The sequence below is a fragment of the Prionailurus bengalensis genome, chromosome D1 (assembly GCF_016509475.1).
Source record: "Prionailurus bengalensis isolate Pbe53 chromosome D1, Fcat_Pben_1.1_paternal_pri, whole genome shotgun sequence".
Taxonomy (NCBI): domain Eukaryota; kingdom Metazoa; phylum Chordata; class Mammalia; order Carnivora; family Felidae; genus Prionailurus; species Prionailurus bengalensis.
In genome coordinates this window covers 38,073,099-38,092,137 of record NC_057346.1, presented here as the reverse complement: position 1 = coordinate 38,092,137, position 19,039 = coordinate 38,073,099, and the positions used below count along the sequence as shown (strand labels likewise).

The following is a 19,039-nucleotide window of genomic DNA, read 5'->3' as shown; positions in this document are numbered from 1 at the left end:
ATGCTTTAAAATTGAACTAAACGTCTGAACTGGCATTTATTAAGGAGGAGATCAATTCCATTAAAGACTGGAAACCACCGGATCAGAAAATAATTACTCAATAACTTTACATAACCTATCCCAACCTACCTTAACCTTTAATAGACAATTTTAAAGACTCTGATATAATTTTTTTATAAATAGTGCCTGTATCTTACAGTAGATTCCAATTTATTCAAAGATAATCATGGATTGATTTAAGTTATTTAAATTTTTCCAGATTTGCTTTAAACTTACAAATCAAGTACGGTGTACATAAATATTAACTTAGATAACCACATATTATAGGGAAAGCAGATATATGGACCACTGCAGAAAAATTATAAATTTTTAAAAAACTTTTATAAAACAAAAAGCAAAATATGTAACTCACAAAATATGAACATGAAGCCATAGGACATAAAAAATAAAATTACTCTATCAGAAATGATTTAAAATTAAATCTTTGGGGAAGTATTTTTACATAATTCAATGAATTCAGTGACCAATAGCTTCTCATATCACACACAAACCACAAAATCATCTAGAGTCTATATGCATTATCAGTTCTTAATGCAAACTCAAACATTTTACTAACAACTTTGATTTCCTTTTGAAATAGGCTTCTGTACATATGCATTTATATACAAACATTTATTAAACATGATTTTAAAACAAACCGTATGTACAAAAGATCGGCATTCCTATAAATAAAAACATTAGGTGGCAAAAAGGCACTTGTAAGTAAAAATCTACAGTAGTTTGTACAAAACAGAACACATTTTACCTTGGATACTGTACAATAAACATTAATTCCTATACGAATAATGAAAATACCAGTTTACTAACTAATGTTAATGATGTAACTTTTAAAAACATATTTACATATATTCTGAAGTTCATTTAATAAAAGCACCATGATTTTCTCCTAAGTTCATGTTGATGCAAAGTAAAAACACAATTACCAAAAAACCAGTGTTCACCATTTTCCTTGTTTAAAAGTTTTTGTATTTCTAAATTGAAAACTTTTATCCGAAATTAGTATAGTGTAAAACACAAAACAAAACCAACCCAAACCCTGCTGCTCTGACTTCCGAAAACCGTAATCTATTATTGCCTGTTGCATTTTATAAAGAGCACTACTCACGCACTCCTTTACAAGTGTTTAATACTATTGCTGGCAAAAAAGTTCCTGGATATCAAATAATTAAAAAGTAACTTCAAACCAGTTGAAGTTTTATTTGAACGTTTTACAACTTAAAAAATGCTGTGTATCAGTTACAAAAGTGAATAGGAAACACACCAATTCATTTGGTGTGCAAAAATATTTCTCCACTACACAGAATTTAAGGGCTTCACAGAATTTTTTTCAAATGTACATTTTCAGCAGAAACACTACATGAAAAACTACTTTCTCAAGGGGATGTTAGTACGCTTCCACTTTTGTCAAACTTTTTACCCTTTGACAATGCTGCGACCTGTTTGAGTAGTTCTCTGTTTTTGGCCTGTGGGAGACAAAAACATTTAAGATGAAAATGCTTGAAATATTAAGTCACACTGAAGAATACTACTTATTTAATGCTGTTCTTTTCACTTATAGAACAAGATTTCATTGAAGCACTTAAAATAAATGAAAGAATTAGTATATTTAGGTTCATCTCTTTAATGTTGGATATGGAGAAGGAAAATTTTAGATTGGTTTATCACCCCCCTTTGTAAAATGTCAATGTAAATGTCAAAGATACAGAAAAAAGGCAACTCAGAGTGAATCCATTTAAAAGAGGGCCAAATTTTAAATAAGGAAAACATATTTAGTTCTTTATCTTAAAGATGTAAAATGAAAACAATGAAAATAAATTTTATAATGACTCAAGTGATGATTTGGGAGGAATACTGCCCAAAAACTGTACAAAATCTTTCATATATTTACCTATTTATAGAATAAGCATAAGAGGTCCTTTTTGCAAAAACATTCACTCTTTATCACTTTGCCAATTTTCTCAACCTAATGTTCTTCAAACAATTTTTTTGAAGCACCCTGTCTGATCTTGTGTTCCTTTAATTGCCGTAACAGTCATTTGGTACTGGTTTTGATGTAATTTGAACATTTACACACCATCACTGTTTTCAGATTTGTGAAAGGTTGAAACTTTTTTTTCAAAGATTCAAAATTTCACTTTGCCCTCAATCTGAACTGTTTGTGCACATCATGCAAACGTTCCACGGACCACTGACAAAGACACTGTCCTTGAAACAATGCACTATGACAATCACCAGTGTTTAGTGAGGAGGAATGTGTAAGGAGGGACGACCTTCAAGTGAGTATTTTCACATTGACGGCCTTTGCCTCTCTTAACTGTGGAAGCACAGGTAATAAGGGCCCTCCATATCTACAAATACATTCACAATCAAATACCTTTGGAGTTTTTCAGCCCAAGTGTGGAGAGTGTTGACAGTGGACTAGAGTCTGAGCACTGCCCTAAGAACAAATTTTTTTCTCTGGTTTAGGGAGGAATACCATTTATTTTCCTTCACAAATCTCAAGATTTTTTATTACCTAGATATGCTTTTTAACCTCGGTGCTTCATCTTCTCTAATTTGGCCTCTGCAGGGCAAGAGAACACCCTGCCCCCTTCTCTGTGTCCCATCTTAAACCAGTTTCATGAAACATACACCTTTTCCAAGCTTTGTACCTCCACTCCCCCACTTTTCTTCAACCAAACTCTCCCCAATTAATACCTATTACCTCCTAAATGCAAATATTCATAGAACTATCTCGTATTCGCTCATCTAATCATTTTTATGTTCAACTGCATATACAGCATTTCTCTAACAGTTGTTAAATAAGATGGTAATTAAGAGTTTCAATTTCAAATTCAATTTCAATATGAAATCTAGAAAATCATAAAGAATTTAAAAGGATTTTTGTTTTTCCTTTAAAATTAAACAGTTTGAGAAACTCAGAAGACAAATAATGAGAATGTCTGGTAGTTAGTGGTAAGTCAAGTGAGTATACCAATGATCAACTGGTTTATTACTCGGCTGACCAGTCTTAGCCACTGTTATTAGTTTCAAATTGTTTTCTTTTTATTGTTAGCTACATGTTATATAACTTATAATTATAAAAGACTCTTGCTAAAAACAGAAATCTTAACAGAAAATTTAAAATACAGATTAGTGAAGGACATAAAAAAAATTATGTTTGCAGATGTGCCTCAAAGAGATTGCCATCAGATCTAAGTTTTGTTTATGCAAAGCCTTTTATATTGACATACCAAATCATTAAAAAGTTAATATTTGAATTATCTTTCCTCAATCATCAATTAGAAGCAAACACAAAAATTAAAGAGTTCATAATTTTCATATTCTAAGTATGAAACACAAGAACATTAAGTGTTGAAGGCAGTTCTTCCTTTTAATTTTTTAGCAGCTAATTTTCACTTTGCCTTTATATATTCAGTCTCCTAATCACATCACTAATAAACTTAGTTGCTGATAAGTTATGCAAGAAAAAAGCCTTTAAGAAAAATAAATAGTGCATCAGTTGTTAAATGGAGACAAGCCCAAATGTGTATTATTCTAATTTAGGTACATTAAAACATTTTATAATGCAACACTTAAATATGTATGCATTTAAAATTTTTATCCTAATGTTATTTCTTTATTATGCACCCTGCAAAAGATCATTTAAGACTCTTAACAAGTTAAGCTAAAAATGTTTAGAAACACTGGCCTAAAGGAAAGACTATCTGAAATCATACAGATTTTGTTACAAAAACTCGCAGTCTATTTTCTCATATGTAAAACAGAAATGTCACCACCCCAAGAGGAGTTGAAATAACTAACCAAATATATAAAACACTGAGCCTAACACAGAGGCTGATACATAGTAGGCACTCAAAGCTTGTTCCCTTTCTCCCTTTATTAACTTAGCTCCTCAACAAAAGGTAGAATTTTTTATTTGGTAGTCTTTTTAGACAACTTAGGTTGTTTATTTTGGTATTTTGCATAATTTTGCCTTGTAATGCTCCCTGATTTATTTCCCAGGTTTGATAGTTAAAAATGTTTTGAGAATTATTAAAACAAAGTAAGTCTTCTGCTACAGGTGCAGTATTTTATCACAAAAAGATAAGAAAAATAGTTAACTATATTTACACACCTAGGCAGAAAATCCTACTCGTACATGGTTGAAGGGAGTACAGTTAAAAGAGGGCATACAACTGTAACAGAATGTCTCCAGCAGTAACACAAAAGATATAGGGAAGTGGTCTGATAACAAGGATTAAACAGAAACCTGAGTGACCCGAGTTGGTGGGAACACAGGAGAAAGTACAGTTTAATCTGAATCAGAAGATGTATGTTTCTACGTCAGTTCTGATTAATTAAATGACCACCATTTCATCTGTAAAATGGGAACTCAAAGTTACTCTAAAGAGCAAATAAGACAGCCTATGTAAAATCATGTTAGAAACCTCATGCTTCTATATAAACATCAGTCACTCTTCTACTATATAAACCTCAGCAACACACCAAGAAAAGTTAGGCTTAAGATACCAATCAGACTAAGATGTCAAAAAGAAGGTCCTCTGTGCTTACAGCAGGAAAATAAAACAACAAATTGCTATTTTGAACACTGAGAAGTACTAAGTTTTATCATTTTATCATTTATCAACAGCTTCTGTTGCCAGGTAATCATTCAGTATTAATAACAGAATGAGAAAAATAAGAATACCATAAAGCAAATATTTGCTGCTGGATGATAATGTACAAGAACCCTAATCATATGGGTAATTTCTCAGGCAGAGGGCAGATGGACATTTCCATAAATCAACACTCATTCAACAAATTATTTGAGTGCCTACTATGTGCTAGGTTCCACACAAGGTTTCCCTTTAAAACTCTTTGTAAGATCATTAATGTAAGCATTAAGGCTAGGGCTATCACTCAAATTTCAGCAGGTTCCTAGACACACTTCACAATTTTATTCAATTTAAGCTACCTTCAAAGAAGCATGAGGAATTACAACCCAAAAGGTAGGAACAGCACATTTACCCTGATGCTACAATGATTAAAAACCCAGGGCAGTATTAATCCTTTCCTTCTGAAGCTGCACTTTTCCATCTGCAGTCTATGAGCTGGCACGCATCCTCTATGCTTTTATGACTTAAAACTACTGAACTTTAAAAACCCTGTTACCCAAAGATTAATTCTAAAAACGTCAGAATCTATAAATCAACAGAACATGTAATTAATTTAGTGTGGTCTGATTTCTAAATTTACGAAACCTAGGTGCAAAAAGGCTTAAATAAGGGAATAATCCGTGTCCCTGCTGGATGCTCTCCATCTCTGCATGCCGGATACCAGATACTGCCGTCTTTGTCACTATCGGGACCCGTGGCTTCACCATTCAGTTGTACATACACTGAAATTCTCCTGAGTATGCTTATCTTGAGGCTGGCCTTGGCCTAGATCACTAGAAGCTGCCCGCTGCGGCACACAGCAGAATCCTACTGAACACCTTGAACATCACAGCATGAAGGTTAAAGTGCACTCTTTTGCCTTTCATCACTGCATGTGGCATAAATTTCCTCCACTTGAGGTCCCTAAGAATTGGTTTTGTATGCCCACCTCCCATTATCTGGGAGGAAACGGGAAGAATGCTTATAAAACGTACTAAAGACCTTATTTTCACCTTAGTTTCATGAATCCAATTTTTAATTTTTTGCTTTCACCCAATGATCAATTGAACATACTCCATCGGTATCCTCCTCTGAAAACCCTGTATATCAAGTTTAGACAGAAGTTTTCAGAATTAACAGACTGAATCCCCTATCAAGTGATTTCAAGCAATAACACTTAAGGGGAGCAGGATTAACAAGTATTATAAAACCAACATTAAAATTGAAAAAGCACCAAATACACCTAAAATAGGGACACCAATACCAGTCCAAGATAATACATTATTAATTATAAGCAAGGTTAGCCCTCCTTGCCTAACAGTTTACATAAATGTTATTTACCTGAAGTTGTTCCACAGTTTCTTTGTGAGCTTTTTCCATACTGTTCATCTTTGTTCTCAAATTTGACTCTTGATACTGAAAGTCCGCCTTTAGTTCGGTTAGCTGAGAGATAAACAAGCATATATACATAAATATGTGTGTAGGAAAGTGTAATATATATACATGCACAAACACATTTTCAACATACTTCATTATAAAATCACAATTCATTACAGAAGTGGAAAATGTTAGCAGTTTGCTGAGTCTTATAACCTATTTAGAATTTGTTTTGTGAAATGAAAGCTACTACAGTGTATTTTAATGGTAAGATAATACCAAACTGTCAGTAAACCTTTTGAGAAGATGCCTCTTTTGTTTCAATTTAAAGATGGTTTCACTGGACATAGAGTTTGGCACCTACTATGCCAACAAAAAAGTTTAATGGCCAATACCGGGGAAAAATGCTTCAATTACAACATACTTCAATATTATACATAAGCAAACTAAATGCTGAAAGTGGTTTCAGGTTAAAATATTCTTTCATGAACAAAAAAGAAGGTTTCACACTGGGTGAAGTACAAAGAGGAATGGTTCTATCAACCATAAGCTATACTGCTTTTACTTTAAAATTTATGTCCAGAATTATGTATCTAATACCACCTAAGACTTGAAGTAAATTTAAGAACAAAGCACAGAAATACAACTAACACGGAATGAGAAAGAAAAGGGAGTTACTTTAAAATTTTGGCTAAATTAGACAAATTCAAGAAAAAAGTCAGTGGTTTGAGAAAGATACATTCTTAAGTATCAGTGGCATACATAAAAATACAAGATATTTACGAACTCAAACTAAAAAAATAAGTCCATATTTTATCATTTCATTATCAGAACCATGGAGAAGAAAACTTCTGGTTATTTTCAAATGGTTTTCATTACATGAGCTTTACAGGTTTGCACTTCTGTTTTGTAATTAGCCAGTAACCTCAAAGATGTATAACAGCAAAAAGAGAAAGGAATCATGGTGTATTATATTCTTATTGTCTGAATAAAAGCCCTTGCTTTTGCCAAATTCAAAGAATAACTGAATTCTCTCTCTGTTTTCTACATTAACAAAGGAATTCCTGTTCTGAAATGTCAATTCACATCAGATCAGCTAAGATAATTATTCTTGTCACTCCACTGTGTGTTGCCTTCAGATTATGAATTTCTGGAAGATAAGAATCAGGTCTTATTTATTTATTCATTCATCTTTGAATCCTCATGATCTAGTACATGGCTAGCTCTAGAAGTCACTGAATAAAGTGAAATAAACTCAAGAAAACGCCTTGGTTATCTTATATTTACATCATAAGAAAAAATAGCAAATATGTAGTTATTTTAGGCTAAGAATTATTATGTTTCTTAGGACACTATTATTTCCTTTCCTGTTAGTGTTTTTGTAAAAAAAGGAATGCTAACAAAGCAGAAAACTTCCAACAAACTGCACTTACATACAAGAGTCATGCTATGGAAAAAAAAATTTCAAACAGTCAAAATTCCACAATTCATTTGGAATGTTTTATAGTCAACTTACTGTTTCATTCAACTTTTACCTAGATTAATACAGATAAATCTTTATGCAATAGCAATGTCTCTAAGATTTTGTGCATAAAATAAATTTCCATAAAAGCTCAGTAATTCAAAAAATTTTGCTAATTAAAAGAACCATAAAAAATATGACAATCATTACTATCCTATTTTTAATCTTACATCAATTCTAAATCTCATATACTGAATTTGCTTAAAGTATAAGGTCCAAATGTATTAAGATAAACTTAAAACTACTAACCATCACAGCATAGGAAAACTGTAACACAAAAGTTGTGAAATGCCAAAGGAAAAAGTTCAGATTCAAGCAACACTATGGATACTCAGAGACCAATAATTCATACACATATTTATAATCGTGTCTTGTTCACAATTTTAAAAGGAATACGTTTAATGTTTTCCTATTGCATAAGATGTTTGAGTAAGTCAAACTAGATAGTCTAAGAGTATAAACAAGTACAAAAATAGGTTCTGCCCTCAAAGATGACCCAGCATCAATAACAGCAGCTATGAACACTCAACATGTGGCAGGAGCTGTTAGTACTTCATACTTTCATGTAATTGTAATAACTATCTCATGAGATGGTATCAATATTCCCATTTTTAAAATGAAAAAAAAAACAAAAAAACAAAACTGAGCACCAAAGATGTGAAACCATTCTGTTCAAGTTCACACACAAAAAGTGTTAGAACTTTTCACTAACCTGACAATATATTTGATATTCTTAATCTAACTGATAAGCAAAGTCCTAATAAATACATTTACTTCCTATAAAATGATCTTAGACACCTAACTCTAATCACTGACTACCACACAGGAAATTCCCTTTGGACTACTTTTCACCAGTTATTTGATCTGGAGTGAAATACATACATGATTAGTATGTCAAAGACTCAACTACCCTCTTAAATCATAAGAATTCACATAATATTTCATTTACGTGTCATTTCCAAATGAAGACATCGGGCCTATTTCTACACTACAGGTTTAGTAAAAACTAACGTTCAAATATTACAATTCTAATTAGCCCTCAGTTAGTTCTTACAACTAAAATTCTGAAAGACCATTTTTACCTATCTTCATTAGATGGCTTATGTTCCAGTTTGGCTTCTGTAATGTGTCTCGTAAGAATCACACACAATAAACATTACCAAGTTATTGAAGTCTAATAAAATTTGCAATTACCCAGCAAAAGTCAAGATGTAAATCTTACCAGGCTTCAATGAACCATGTCCTTACCTTTTTATCTTTTTCTAAAATGGTCTGGTCTCTCTGCTGTAAGAGACGTTTAAGTGACATCACTTCTTCTTTCAGTTGACTTATAAGGACAAAATTGTCTGTTCCCCCACTATCTGCTGACTGATTTATAGAGCTACTAAAAAGAAAAAAGTAAAACACAGTTAAATGAAGTAGAAGGAAAATTAGCAGGTGTTCAAATTGCATAAATTAGACAATTCCACAAACATCCTTAAGGCTAATGCAAAAAAATATGTACCTGACAGAAATGGATGCAACTGGCAAATTACCTTACTAATGGCACACATTACATACACCTGCAGAAATATAATTCAGTATTAGCTTTTAGGGGGTCAATACTTCTAGTGTAAAGCAATAGGCAGCCAATTTGTACAGTAACATCAGCAAACTTTTGGCTAATGAACTAAAACAAACTCACGCTCATAATACTTTAAATTTAAATACATTTTCCAAGCAGGTCAATTTAAAATATCACATTAGATTTGTGTTTCACTGAAGAATAATAAAGATAAATAGAATGTTCTATTCAGATGTTTTCCTTTTTTTTTTTTTCTTCAAAACCCAAATTTATTCCCCAAATAGAACAACAGTTCAGTGCCACTTGCTTATTGCCAAAATTAAGTTAAAATTTTTAACGGATTATGGTTACTCTTCTAGGTGACTCAAAAAAGTCAATGTAGAAGATACATGTTTCTATTCTTTTACCTAGTAATAGCTGGCAATCAACCATAACTGTTCAACTAACTTGAATTTTCACAGCGCTAAAGGAATTCATTTTTACCTATCTCCGTTAGATGGCTTAGATTCCAATTTGGGCTTTTTCTTTGGAGTTTCATTCTGAATTGCTGCAGAGGATTTATGGCTGAAATCAAACATTAATAACAATAATTAGAGTAAAAAGGGCAGAGGCACCATCTGATAATTCTTCTTCCTCTAAAATATTACCGATCATCATTGATTTTTTAAAAACATAAGTAACAAAGTTAAAGGGAAGTCACGTTAAAAAGAAAATACGTCTCAAAATACTTCAGAAAATATGTTAACATATTTACCTCTGTTTCCACAGTCCCTGCTCTTGTTCTGGACTCAGATTGCTGATTCTGAAAAATACATAAATGACATCTAACAACAACATTTATTTAATACATCTATGCTTAACAGCATTCTTCCCAATGGACTCAAATTACACAGGTTTAGAATTTTTTTATTCAGAGAAGACATATCTAAGTTTTCAAACTAAGATAATATATGTTGAATAAATCACATTCTAGTGAGATAACTTCTAATCAAGCAAGTACTACCCATCTTAAATTCTTTAACAAAGGTACAGTTATAGGGATTAAATTCTCTTCACCAGGATAAGGTTCTACAATTATAAAGTAGGACAGTCATCATACTTAGGCTGCCCTTACTACTTCAGACAGAAAATATTTGATCTTTAAAGTTAAGGCCTTCTTAATAATTCTGTATGAAGATTTCTCCTTTGGAGTAACTCCCGTTGCTCAGAACAGTGTGTCAACTTAAACCAAGAAATGTCTTAATTTGTTTCTTTCCTAGTTTTCCTTAGAACCCTTTCCAAAGTCTCTAGATCTTTCTCTGGTCAGTACTCTGGAACAGTCATGCTGAAAAAAACTGAGAAGTTTCACAATAAAAACGAATTTTACTTTTACTTACAATTAAATGCTGTATTATGAATTCTTTCCCATTATGCCATAATACTAATAACCACTTTATAATTCACTATGAATCCTACATGCTTTTCTCCTGCACTTGTGTATCAGCCAATCCTGCACTAACCCTTCGTTTATTGATTTGTGAATAGAGCATCTCCTATGTACCAGACGCCACATATTTATACAATGTAAGGTGTTAGAGAAGACCTGGGCTGTGTGACATTTTGCCAGTTACTTAAAATTCCTGAGCCTTAGTTCCCTCACCTGCAAAATGGTATGATATATACCTTATAAGTGTATGAGACTTAAATGAGTTTACGTACATAAAAGCACTTCATACACTACTTGCGTATATACAATAAATACAAATACGTATATACATTTGTGTGTATAAAATCCACTATTGTAGCTGTAGACGTTTTTAAAGCAAAAGTAAAAAAAGAAAAAGTCAGACTATGTTCTTTAGAATCAGTCATAAGATAAATACCAAGTTGGAGAAATAATGCCGTAATTCTATAAACCTGAGGTACTCTTTATTTGTGGCAATAAATGGCAACCCTACTGAGGAATTCAGTTGCCATTTCTTTTACAAATTTAATTATAAGCATTAGCAAACCATATAACCACACATGAATAGCACTATCCAGATCTCCAAGTGATCTGGGACAGTTGGTGTGTTCCAATCACATTAATAACGTGAGAATAATCACATTAATAATGATTTAAGGAAAACACTTGGAATTCTCATCTTTGCTTTCTGAGATGGCCATTCCTGGATCCAGACTGATCTGTTTTTGTTGTCCTCTAACCCCACCCATTACTATATATTACAATATGTATGCTCCTCATAATTGTCCCAATCTAGTGAACTTAAAATAGGATCTCACAAACTGACTGCCTACTCATCAAATGGTCTATGTCCATCAAATACAAAACAGTATTTTTATTTCTTAAGCAATAAAAAGGAAAAAAAAACTAAAGGTCAATACCATCCTTATTACCTTTACTTTTGAAACCTGTTATTCTTTCAAAAGATGAAGTTACTGTCACAGAATGATCTTTATAAACATACTCTCAGTGTGTCCTATCACATGCTAAGAAAAATTTATAAAGGACAGAGGAAAGGGATGCTTCAGTTGAGTTTCAGGAATATATCATTATGACAGTTATTTTGTCATATGTTTTCTTAAAAGAGCAGAAACAAGATGTTCATTTTGTTCCCTGGGATATTCTGACAGAAACACCGTAAGATTTCTTCAGAATAGCCAGATTAGAAGTCACTACACACTCCACTACTGTGACATCCAGAAAGCACGATGACAGGGTAAGGCAAGTGGAAAAAATGCGACTGAACATCACTACCTCAATAAAACCTCGTAATAAATGCTTGCCTACAATTTAAGATCAAATCTGTCTGTTAGAACTATATTATATTCTAAAAATATCACGTATTCTTAAATATTGTAGGCATCAATTTGCTATAAATGAATTTGTGTTTCACCTACCTAGACCTTTAAAGACTCACAGAGAATTCTGGTGAAAAATAAATTCTTCCAAAAATTGGTTATCACGTCACTGTTTTTTCCATTTTGATTTGTATTTAATTTATGTTGTAATACTCTTGATTTTTCCATGAAGACTAAAACCACAGTTCAAACAACTTTATACTACATACATATTACTACAATATAACTTTTTCCTCCCAAGGCATTTTAAAAATCAGTTTAGGGGCGCCTGGGTGGCTCAGTCAGTTGAGCGTCGACTTCAGCTCAGGTCATGATCTCACACTCTGTGAGTTCAAGCTTCGTGTAGGGCTCTGTGCTGACAGCTCAGAGCCTGCAGCCCACTTCAGATTCTATGTCTCCCCCTCTCTCTGCCCCTCCCCTGCTCATGCTCTGTCTCTCTCTCAAAAATAAATAAAAACATTAAAAAAATTAAAAAAAAATCAGTTTATATTCAAATAGAATTCCTGCCTATATGTTTTAAAAATGAACAAAGTACTACTAGTTTAAGAGATTATTTTTCATACACTTTTGGAACCTTCACGATTTAGAATGCTTCTATCATGATCACAAATGAGTCTTATAATTTGTTCTGCAAAAACACTGAACGTACATATCCTAGTCACTGGTTTAATTAAAACAAGTTACAAATTAATGATAACTGATAAACATAACTCCATATGACTGTGATTTGTATTTATAACTGTAAACATTTTTACAAGTAAAATCCTAACAATTATTTAAACAAAAAAAGAATATTGAGGCCTTTGATAACATAAACCAATGAAGCATTAACTAACTCTGGTTTGCTTGTATTTTGACTTCAAATGATCATAATTTTATATAATAATTCTTTAATGCCCTACCTATATTTTTGTGGTAAACAGTTAAACACACTCCTGTGTATAATTTTATACAGGCTTACCTCAAAGACACTGTGGGTTCAGTTCTAGACCATGTAATAAAAAGAATATTGCAATAAAGCAAGTCAAATAAAATTTTTTTGTTTCCCAGTTGCACATAAGTAATGTTTATACATACTATATAGTCTATTAAGTGTGCAATAGCATTACATCTGAAACAATATACATACTTTAAAATATTATTGCTAAAAAATTGGTAATGCCATCTGAGTCTTCAGCAAGTTATGAATCACTGATCACAGATCGTGAGATAAAGCTGTTGGAAAATGGCTGCCCATAGACTTGCTCAACAGGAGTTACCACAACCTCTCAATTAGTAAAAAACAGTATCTATGAAACACAATAAAGGAAAATATAATAAAACAAGGTACGCCTGTACACTGAATAAAGTAGGGAAAAAGCCCTAAACTCAAGATGCTTTCTATGTACAATGGAAACTAGTGTCTGCAAAAAGTTAAACATTTATATACGCCATTAAAATGCCAAGAGGATTTTAGAAAACATGACTTCAAAGTACTTACTTGTGATGGCTACTGCTGTGACGATGGTGATGGTGATGATGGTGGTGATGATGTTTTGAATGATGCTGGTCTTTCTCAGTAAGAGATGAAGAAGATGAGTTTGAATGTGAAGATCCCAGGCTCTTCCTCTGTTCTTTTGTCTTCTGTAAAACTCTCTTGTATGATAAAGTACAGAGCCAGCATAATAACTTTCCATCAACCTTTTTAAAGAAAATACTTGTATTAAAGGTACCTCTAAACTGAGTATAAGTGAAAGCAGGTAAGATAAACTATTCAATTCCTGTGTGCACACTCGTGTTCTCTCTTACACACACACACACTGAGATTGTTGCAAAATGGAAATAAAATTAGACTTCACTGAAACTTCAGAAAATGCTTGTTTGGCATATCATAAAATTGGTGAGGATGATATATGGACCTCCATTAGTTTTGAAGTGTTTTTTAATTTGGAGAAACTTTTCTTATTACAAGGAAAAAAGCATAAATTGATAATGTGCTTCAAAGATCTTACCTAAGCACTGGCCTGAATTCTTAATTCACTGTGTATTTACTAAATGACACAGTAGTTCCCACCACAGTGAAAACTGTTAGTTTTGGAAACAAGGAGAGCTTAAATGACATATACAGTTGATTCTCATTATTCGCAGGTTCCTATTTGCAAATTCACAACCTACTTGCTAAAATTTATCTGTAATCCCCAAATCAACTTACAGTGCTTTGGGGATCATTCATGAACATGCACACAGCAGCAAGAAATTTCTGTAGCCGGAGAGCAAATGTTCCCTATTGAAGTTTAACAAGGTGACACTCTGCTGCCTTCTTTGAGCTCTTATACCATAAACAAGTGTCCTTTGCATGGTCTATCTAGTGCCATGGTTTCTGCATTTGTGCTTTCTATTGATGATTCCACTGCTTACAATGAACCCCAAGTGTAGCGTTGAAGTGATGTATAGTGCTCTTTAGCACAAGAAGGCTGTGATGTACCTTATGTAGAAAATACACATCTTGGATAAACTCCATTCAGGCATATAGTGCGTTTGCCATGACTTCATTTAATCAAACAACAATTTATATCAAGTAAGATATCTTTGAAGAGAAGTATTCACAAAACAAGATTAAGTATTGATCAACTAATCACAACATTGTGACCACAGGCAAGAACCTAATCCTGTACTGCCCCCTTAGGAGCAATAGTTCAATATTCGTTAATTCAGTGTTTGCAGCAACTTTATAGAACCTAACTACCACAAATAATGAGGATCAACTGCACATGTGTCAAGCGGGAAGGGAAGAGACTTTTTTCCAAAATTAAGACTAAACCTGTAGAAATAAAATTTTCTTCCTTCTACTTGTTCACACACTAAGTGGTGGAGGGACATGTCTTACAACTAGGGTACAAATACTGCTGTGGTGGAACCTGCTTCTCAAAGAGACAGTCATCCTCCAAATCAACTGAAATTGACAGACAACAGGAGGCCTGTGTGAATGCTGATCAGCAGAGGAATGCCACAGGCATACACATACTTTTTAAGTCACTGTAGGTAGAGAAAAACCAACAATGGTTGAAAACTAAGCCCCGAATCAAAAGGCACAAGACTAACTTTGAATTACACATCTTAATGTGCCACCAGGTATTTTTTCACACCAGCAATTTCATGTAACCAGCAAAAGGGTAAGTAGCTGAAAGGATTTAAAAGCAATTAGTAATTCTGAACAAGACGTTGGATGACCAAATGGTACAGAACAGCCATCAGAGAATATTGCTTCAAAATACAGTAATCTCAACTAATCAACACACATTGTATGTGATGCAACAAGAAGAAAATGCACTGTCCCTACTCTTCCATCTAACTACTTGTTTTCAGGGACCCAAAGGACACATCAGGTATTAGTGCATTCATCACAATAACTTCCCACCTGTGTGGTGTTTTAGTTAATTCTCAGAAGATATCATACTATAAATACCTTTCTTCTTCCTTCCTCCTTTCGATCAAAAGCACACTGTTGTTTGCACTGTTCACAGGTCTGAGGTGGTCCGTATTTTTTTTCTGAATTTGTACAACGCTGACACTTTGTACCAATAAATGCTGCAATTATGTTACAGTATTGACAAGGCTTAGGCTGAAAAACAGATACACACTTTTACTACATTTGCTCAGTAAAACATAGACCAGTATACAATATATTTCTGGGACTAATTAAGGAAACAAGTAAAAAAATTTCGTCAGGTATGTCGCCCTCTCATATTTAACAACATTTATCATGTTTCCTATTTATTTATGAATGTTTATTTTTAGAGTCATGCAACTTTTTCTTAACTCTATTAAACAGTTACATAAAATCATGGAAATGCATTTATGACTGAATAGTATATTATATAATATAAAAGCTACATGTGACAAAGATCCCAAGGACTGAAAATAAAGGTACATACTGATATAAAAGTTTCCTATATTCAGCATTTAGGAGAATGAACTAATTTCATATCCTGGTTAGCTTAATTACTCTTTCATTTATTAAAAAAAACACTTAACAACTTCATCATCTACAGGTAAAGATGATGAAAAGAATATATATTATATGTGAGCTTTCAACTTAAGAACTGGCACAACCATATTCAACCTAAATTATGATAAACATACCTTGATTTTCTCTGATACTCAAAAGACAATTCAGGATTTTACAGAAACTTAAGGCCAGCACTTTGGGTAACCATGACTTTACTATACTAATGACTGTAATATACACATAACACAAAATTTCTTCTAGAATAATGTCAAGATTTTGTGAATAAATGCCTAATTGTGCTGTTATATAAAAACTGTCAGAGGTTCTGAAGAGAGGATAAAAGTGTGATTATGCAAACTTTAGATAAGTGGGTTCTCCATAACGAAGAGTTTGTTTGCTATGTTTGAGTCTTTATGGAATAAAATCATAAATTTCACGATCAAATTCAATATACACGTGTCCATAAAATGACTGTTAAATGTTGTCATCTTCCAATGAGACTATCTACAGAAAACTTCTTTCCTGAAATATTTCAATGTGTTGAATGTTTAAGGACATAGCAATACATATTTTTTACAAGGTCCGTCTTTGTGAAAAATGTTGACTAGTAACAATAACAAAATATAAAAATGTAAGACATACTTACTGTGCCAAATTGCTTCACATTTTGAGCACACTTCTTACATATTGTATTAGTTTTGCTGAAAAGGAATTGAATATAGATGAGCAAATTTACATAGCTGAGGTAATTAATACACCACTGGACTAAAGCAAATATAGTTTGGATTTGACTGTTTGCTTTAGTAGCTCTTAAAACTTACTCTAAAATAGACCAAAGACCTTTTTAGGGATGTGTATTATCCAAATTCAGTTCTTATTCATTAACTTTAGATAAATGTCTTTATACATTTTTATCATATATTTCTTGGTATAGAAAACAAAACCCCCCAAAATCCTCGTGTTTTCTATCCAGTTCCAAAATCTTCACATTTGCCACCATTTAGGGACAGCATCACATCTCCGTGCCTACCTAACCTTCCTCAGGGTCTTGTCCACTAGGATGATGCCAGTATCCACACATGAAGAAATTATTTGTCCTTCTCTTTAGGCTACTCTCTTGTATGTGCCCTGATCCTTAACAGGAATCACCCTCTTAAAAAGTATGTACTGTTCTTCTAATGGTAACAAGTTACTGGATTTCACCCTTGGAAGGTAGTTGGTAATATTATAGACCTTTCCTCATGTCCATGTCATCACTAATGATTTGTCTTTTTTTTTTTTTTTTAAGCTTCATAATAACTGTTTGTATTTCCATTTTTTGACAGCAAAGCTGCACATTTTCCATGCAATCATTTATTCTCCCTCTCTTCATGTCTAAACTGAAGTCTAGGTGACAAAAAGACCATTTTTTGGCAACACGGTCTCTCTCACCACACATAAACGGTTTACAACTTAAAATTTAAGAAGCTAAACCATTATTTAAGAACACTTTAATACAAATACGGGACGACAACCCCCAAGTGTTCCTTACAGACAGTGCTGTCTTTAACAATCAAAAACTGTTCGATATACAAACCTCTCTTGTTGAAATTCTGATCTGCAGTAAGTACATTTTACAATAGGATGCGCAATCCGACATTCCTGTAATAAGACAATATATTAGTATCTATCTCAAAGTCCCAAATTTCACTTTTCTGGTAGAAGATTATTACACAACCTAAACATCTCTAAAACATCGACAATACCTGTCCCCCAACGGACCCAATTGAGTGATTTATCATGTAAGTGGTCAATTACAGCATACTTCCTTAGGGAAGGCATAGGTGTCTTTGTCTTTATTTGATGTGGGGGTAATGCTACAAATAAATTAAGAAAGCTGTCAGGGCCGATTTCAAGGGTTGGTTAAATGTGAAACTACTTAATATTTTGCACCGTTGCTCACAGACAGCATCCCGGCTTTAATGGGATGGGAGGAGCTCCAAATCATAGAGCATTCTGTCCCCAAACCAGTCGCTTCGCTTTCCTGGACAGGGAAGAAGGATGCCATCAGCTTTGCGGCTTCAGGTTCCTAGCAAGAAAGTGCAAAAACCGTCCCCTGCCTCCCGGTGGAAGGAGAGGACAGACCAAGCAGAAAACCGAGATGAAAACATCTCCACCCCAGGGTCTCTGCGGCATAGACAGGTGGCTGCCTCCTCACTCAGCCCCACCCCTGAGACCCCTGAATGTTGTTGGGGCCCGGCCCCCTCCTGGGACGCCTTGGAAGAGGGCAAAATTTGGTCTTCCTCTCAGGGGCCTTTCCCATCTGATGCCCACGTCCTCGGATAAAGGGGTCCCGGCTGAGGAGGCGAGAGCTCCAAGCTCCGAAGGCGCCGGCGAAAAGAGCCGGGCTGCAGTGCAGCGGACACCCAGCTCCCTCGGGCTCCGACCAAGGAAACCCCGCCCGCCCGCCGCCCAGCGCCCACGGACCTTGCAGAGCTGCTGGCCCTGGGAGAGCTCCTCGAACGGATAGCGCTGGGTACACTTGGTGCAGGCATACAGGGCCGAGGCCGCCATCCTGCTCCTCAGTCTCCTCCTCTCTTCCACCGCAGCCCGCTCCGAGGCGGGGCCCTACGGGGAAGTCGGGCGCCGCCGCTGCCGCCGCCGCCCGGGCCGCGGGCTCCTCCTCCTCCCCCTCCCCTGCCTCGCGCCCACCAGAGCCTCGGCGCGAGAGCCCAAGGCCCTGCGGTCGACACTGTCTCCCTCCGCCTCCACTTCCGCCCCCAGCCCTCTCAGTGACGCCGTCCCAGCCGCTCCCGCTTAGGCCCCTATAGCGGCGGAGGGAGACGAAGAGGATACTTCGATGCGGTTTAGCTGCGCGGCAGCGGATCCGCTTCCTTCTCGGCCTCCCTTCCCCATCTCGGATTGGCTGGGAAGGCTACTGCGTCACTCGGTCGCTCCTCCCAACCCCTAACCCCGGGTACGCAGGGAGCTCCCACAAAGGGAGGAAGTTGCTGGCCAATGACAGCCCGACGCTATCAGCGCGCGAAATCCGCTTCAAACTCGCCCCGCCC

At 34.9% G+C, this 19,039-nt stretch overlaps 1 protein-coding gene across 2 annotated transcripts; it reads right to left on the bottom strand.

Moving 5' to 3' along the window:
* Nucleotides 1–359: 359 nt before the first annotated feature.
* Nucleotides 360–18,936, bottom strand: FAM76B (family with sequence similarity 76 member B). Of its 2 annotated transcripts, none has more exons than XM_043579896.1 (10): nucleotides 18,456–18,936; nucleotides 17,566–17,630; nucleotides 16,636–16,690; nucleotides 15,447–15,602; nucleotides 13,482–13,681; nucleotides 9,915–9,962; nucleotides 9,644–9,724; nucleotides 8,845–8,977; nucleotides 6,039–6,140; nucleotides 360–1,523 (listed from the first exon to the last, which is right to left on the bottom strand). In XM_043579896.1, the coding sequence occupies exons 1-10, from the start codon at nucleotides 18,540–18,542 to the stop codon at nucleotides 1,434–1,436; spliced, it is 1,017 nt and encodes a 338-aa protein (XP_043435831.1). In that variant the 5' UTR covers nucleotides 18,543–18,936; the 3' UTR covers nucleotides 360–1,433. The 2 variants fall into 2 exon arrangements, with proteins under 2 accessions (XP_043435831.1, XP_043435830.1); XM_043579895.1 differs by having other exon boundaries at nucleotides 8,845–8,980; nucleotides 18,456–18,933.
* Nucleotides 18,937–19,039: the final 103 nt, after the last annotated feature.

Coding starts and splice junctions, on each gene's coding strand:
- FAM76B (XM_043579895.1), bottom strand. CDS start 18,542: ATGGCGGCCTCGGCCCTGTATGCCTGCACCAAGTGTACCCAGCGCTAT. Junction 9,725..9,914: donor CAGGGACTGTGGAAACAGAG/GTAAATATGTTA, acceptor GTTTGATTTCAG/CCATAAATCCTCTGCAGCAA. Junction 1,524..6,038: donor AAACTGTGGAACAACTTCAG/GTAAATAACATT, acceptor TGTCTCCCACAG/GCCAAAAACAGAGAACTACT.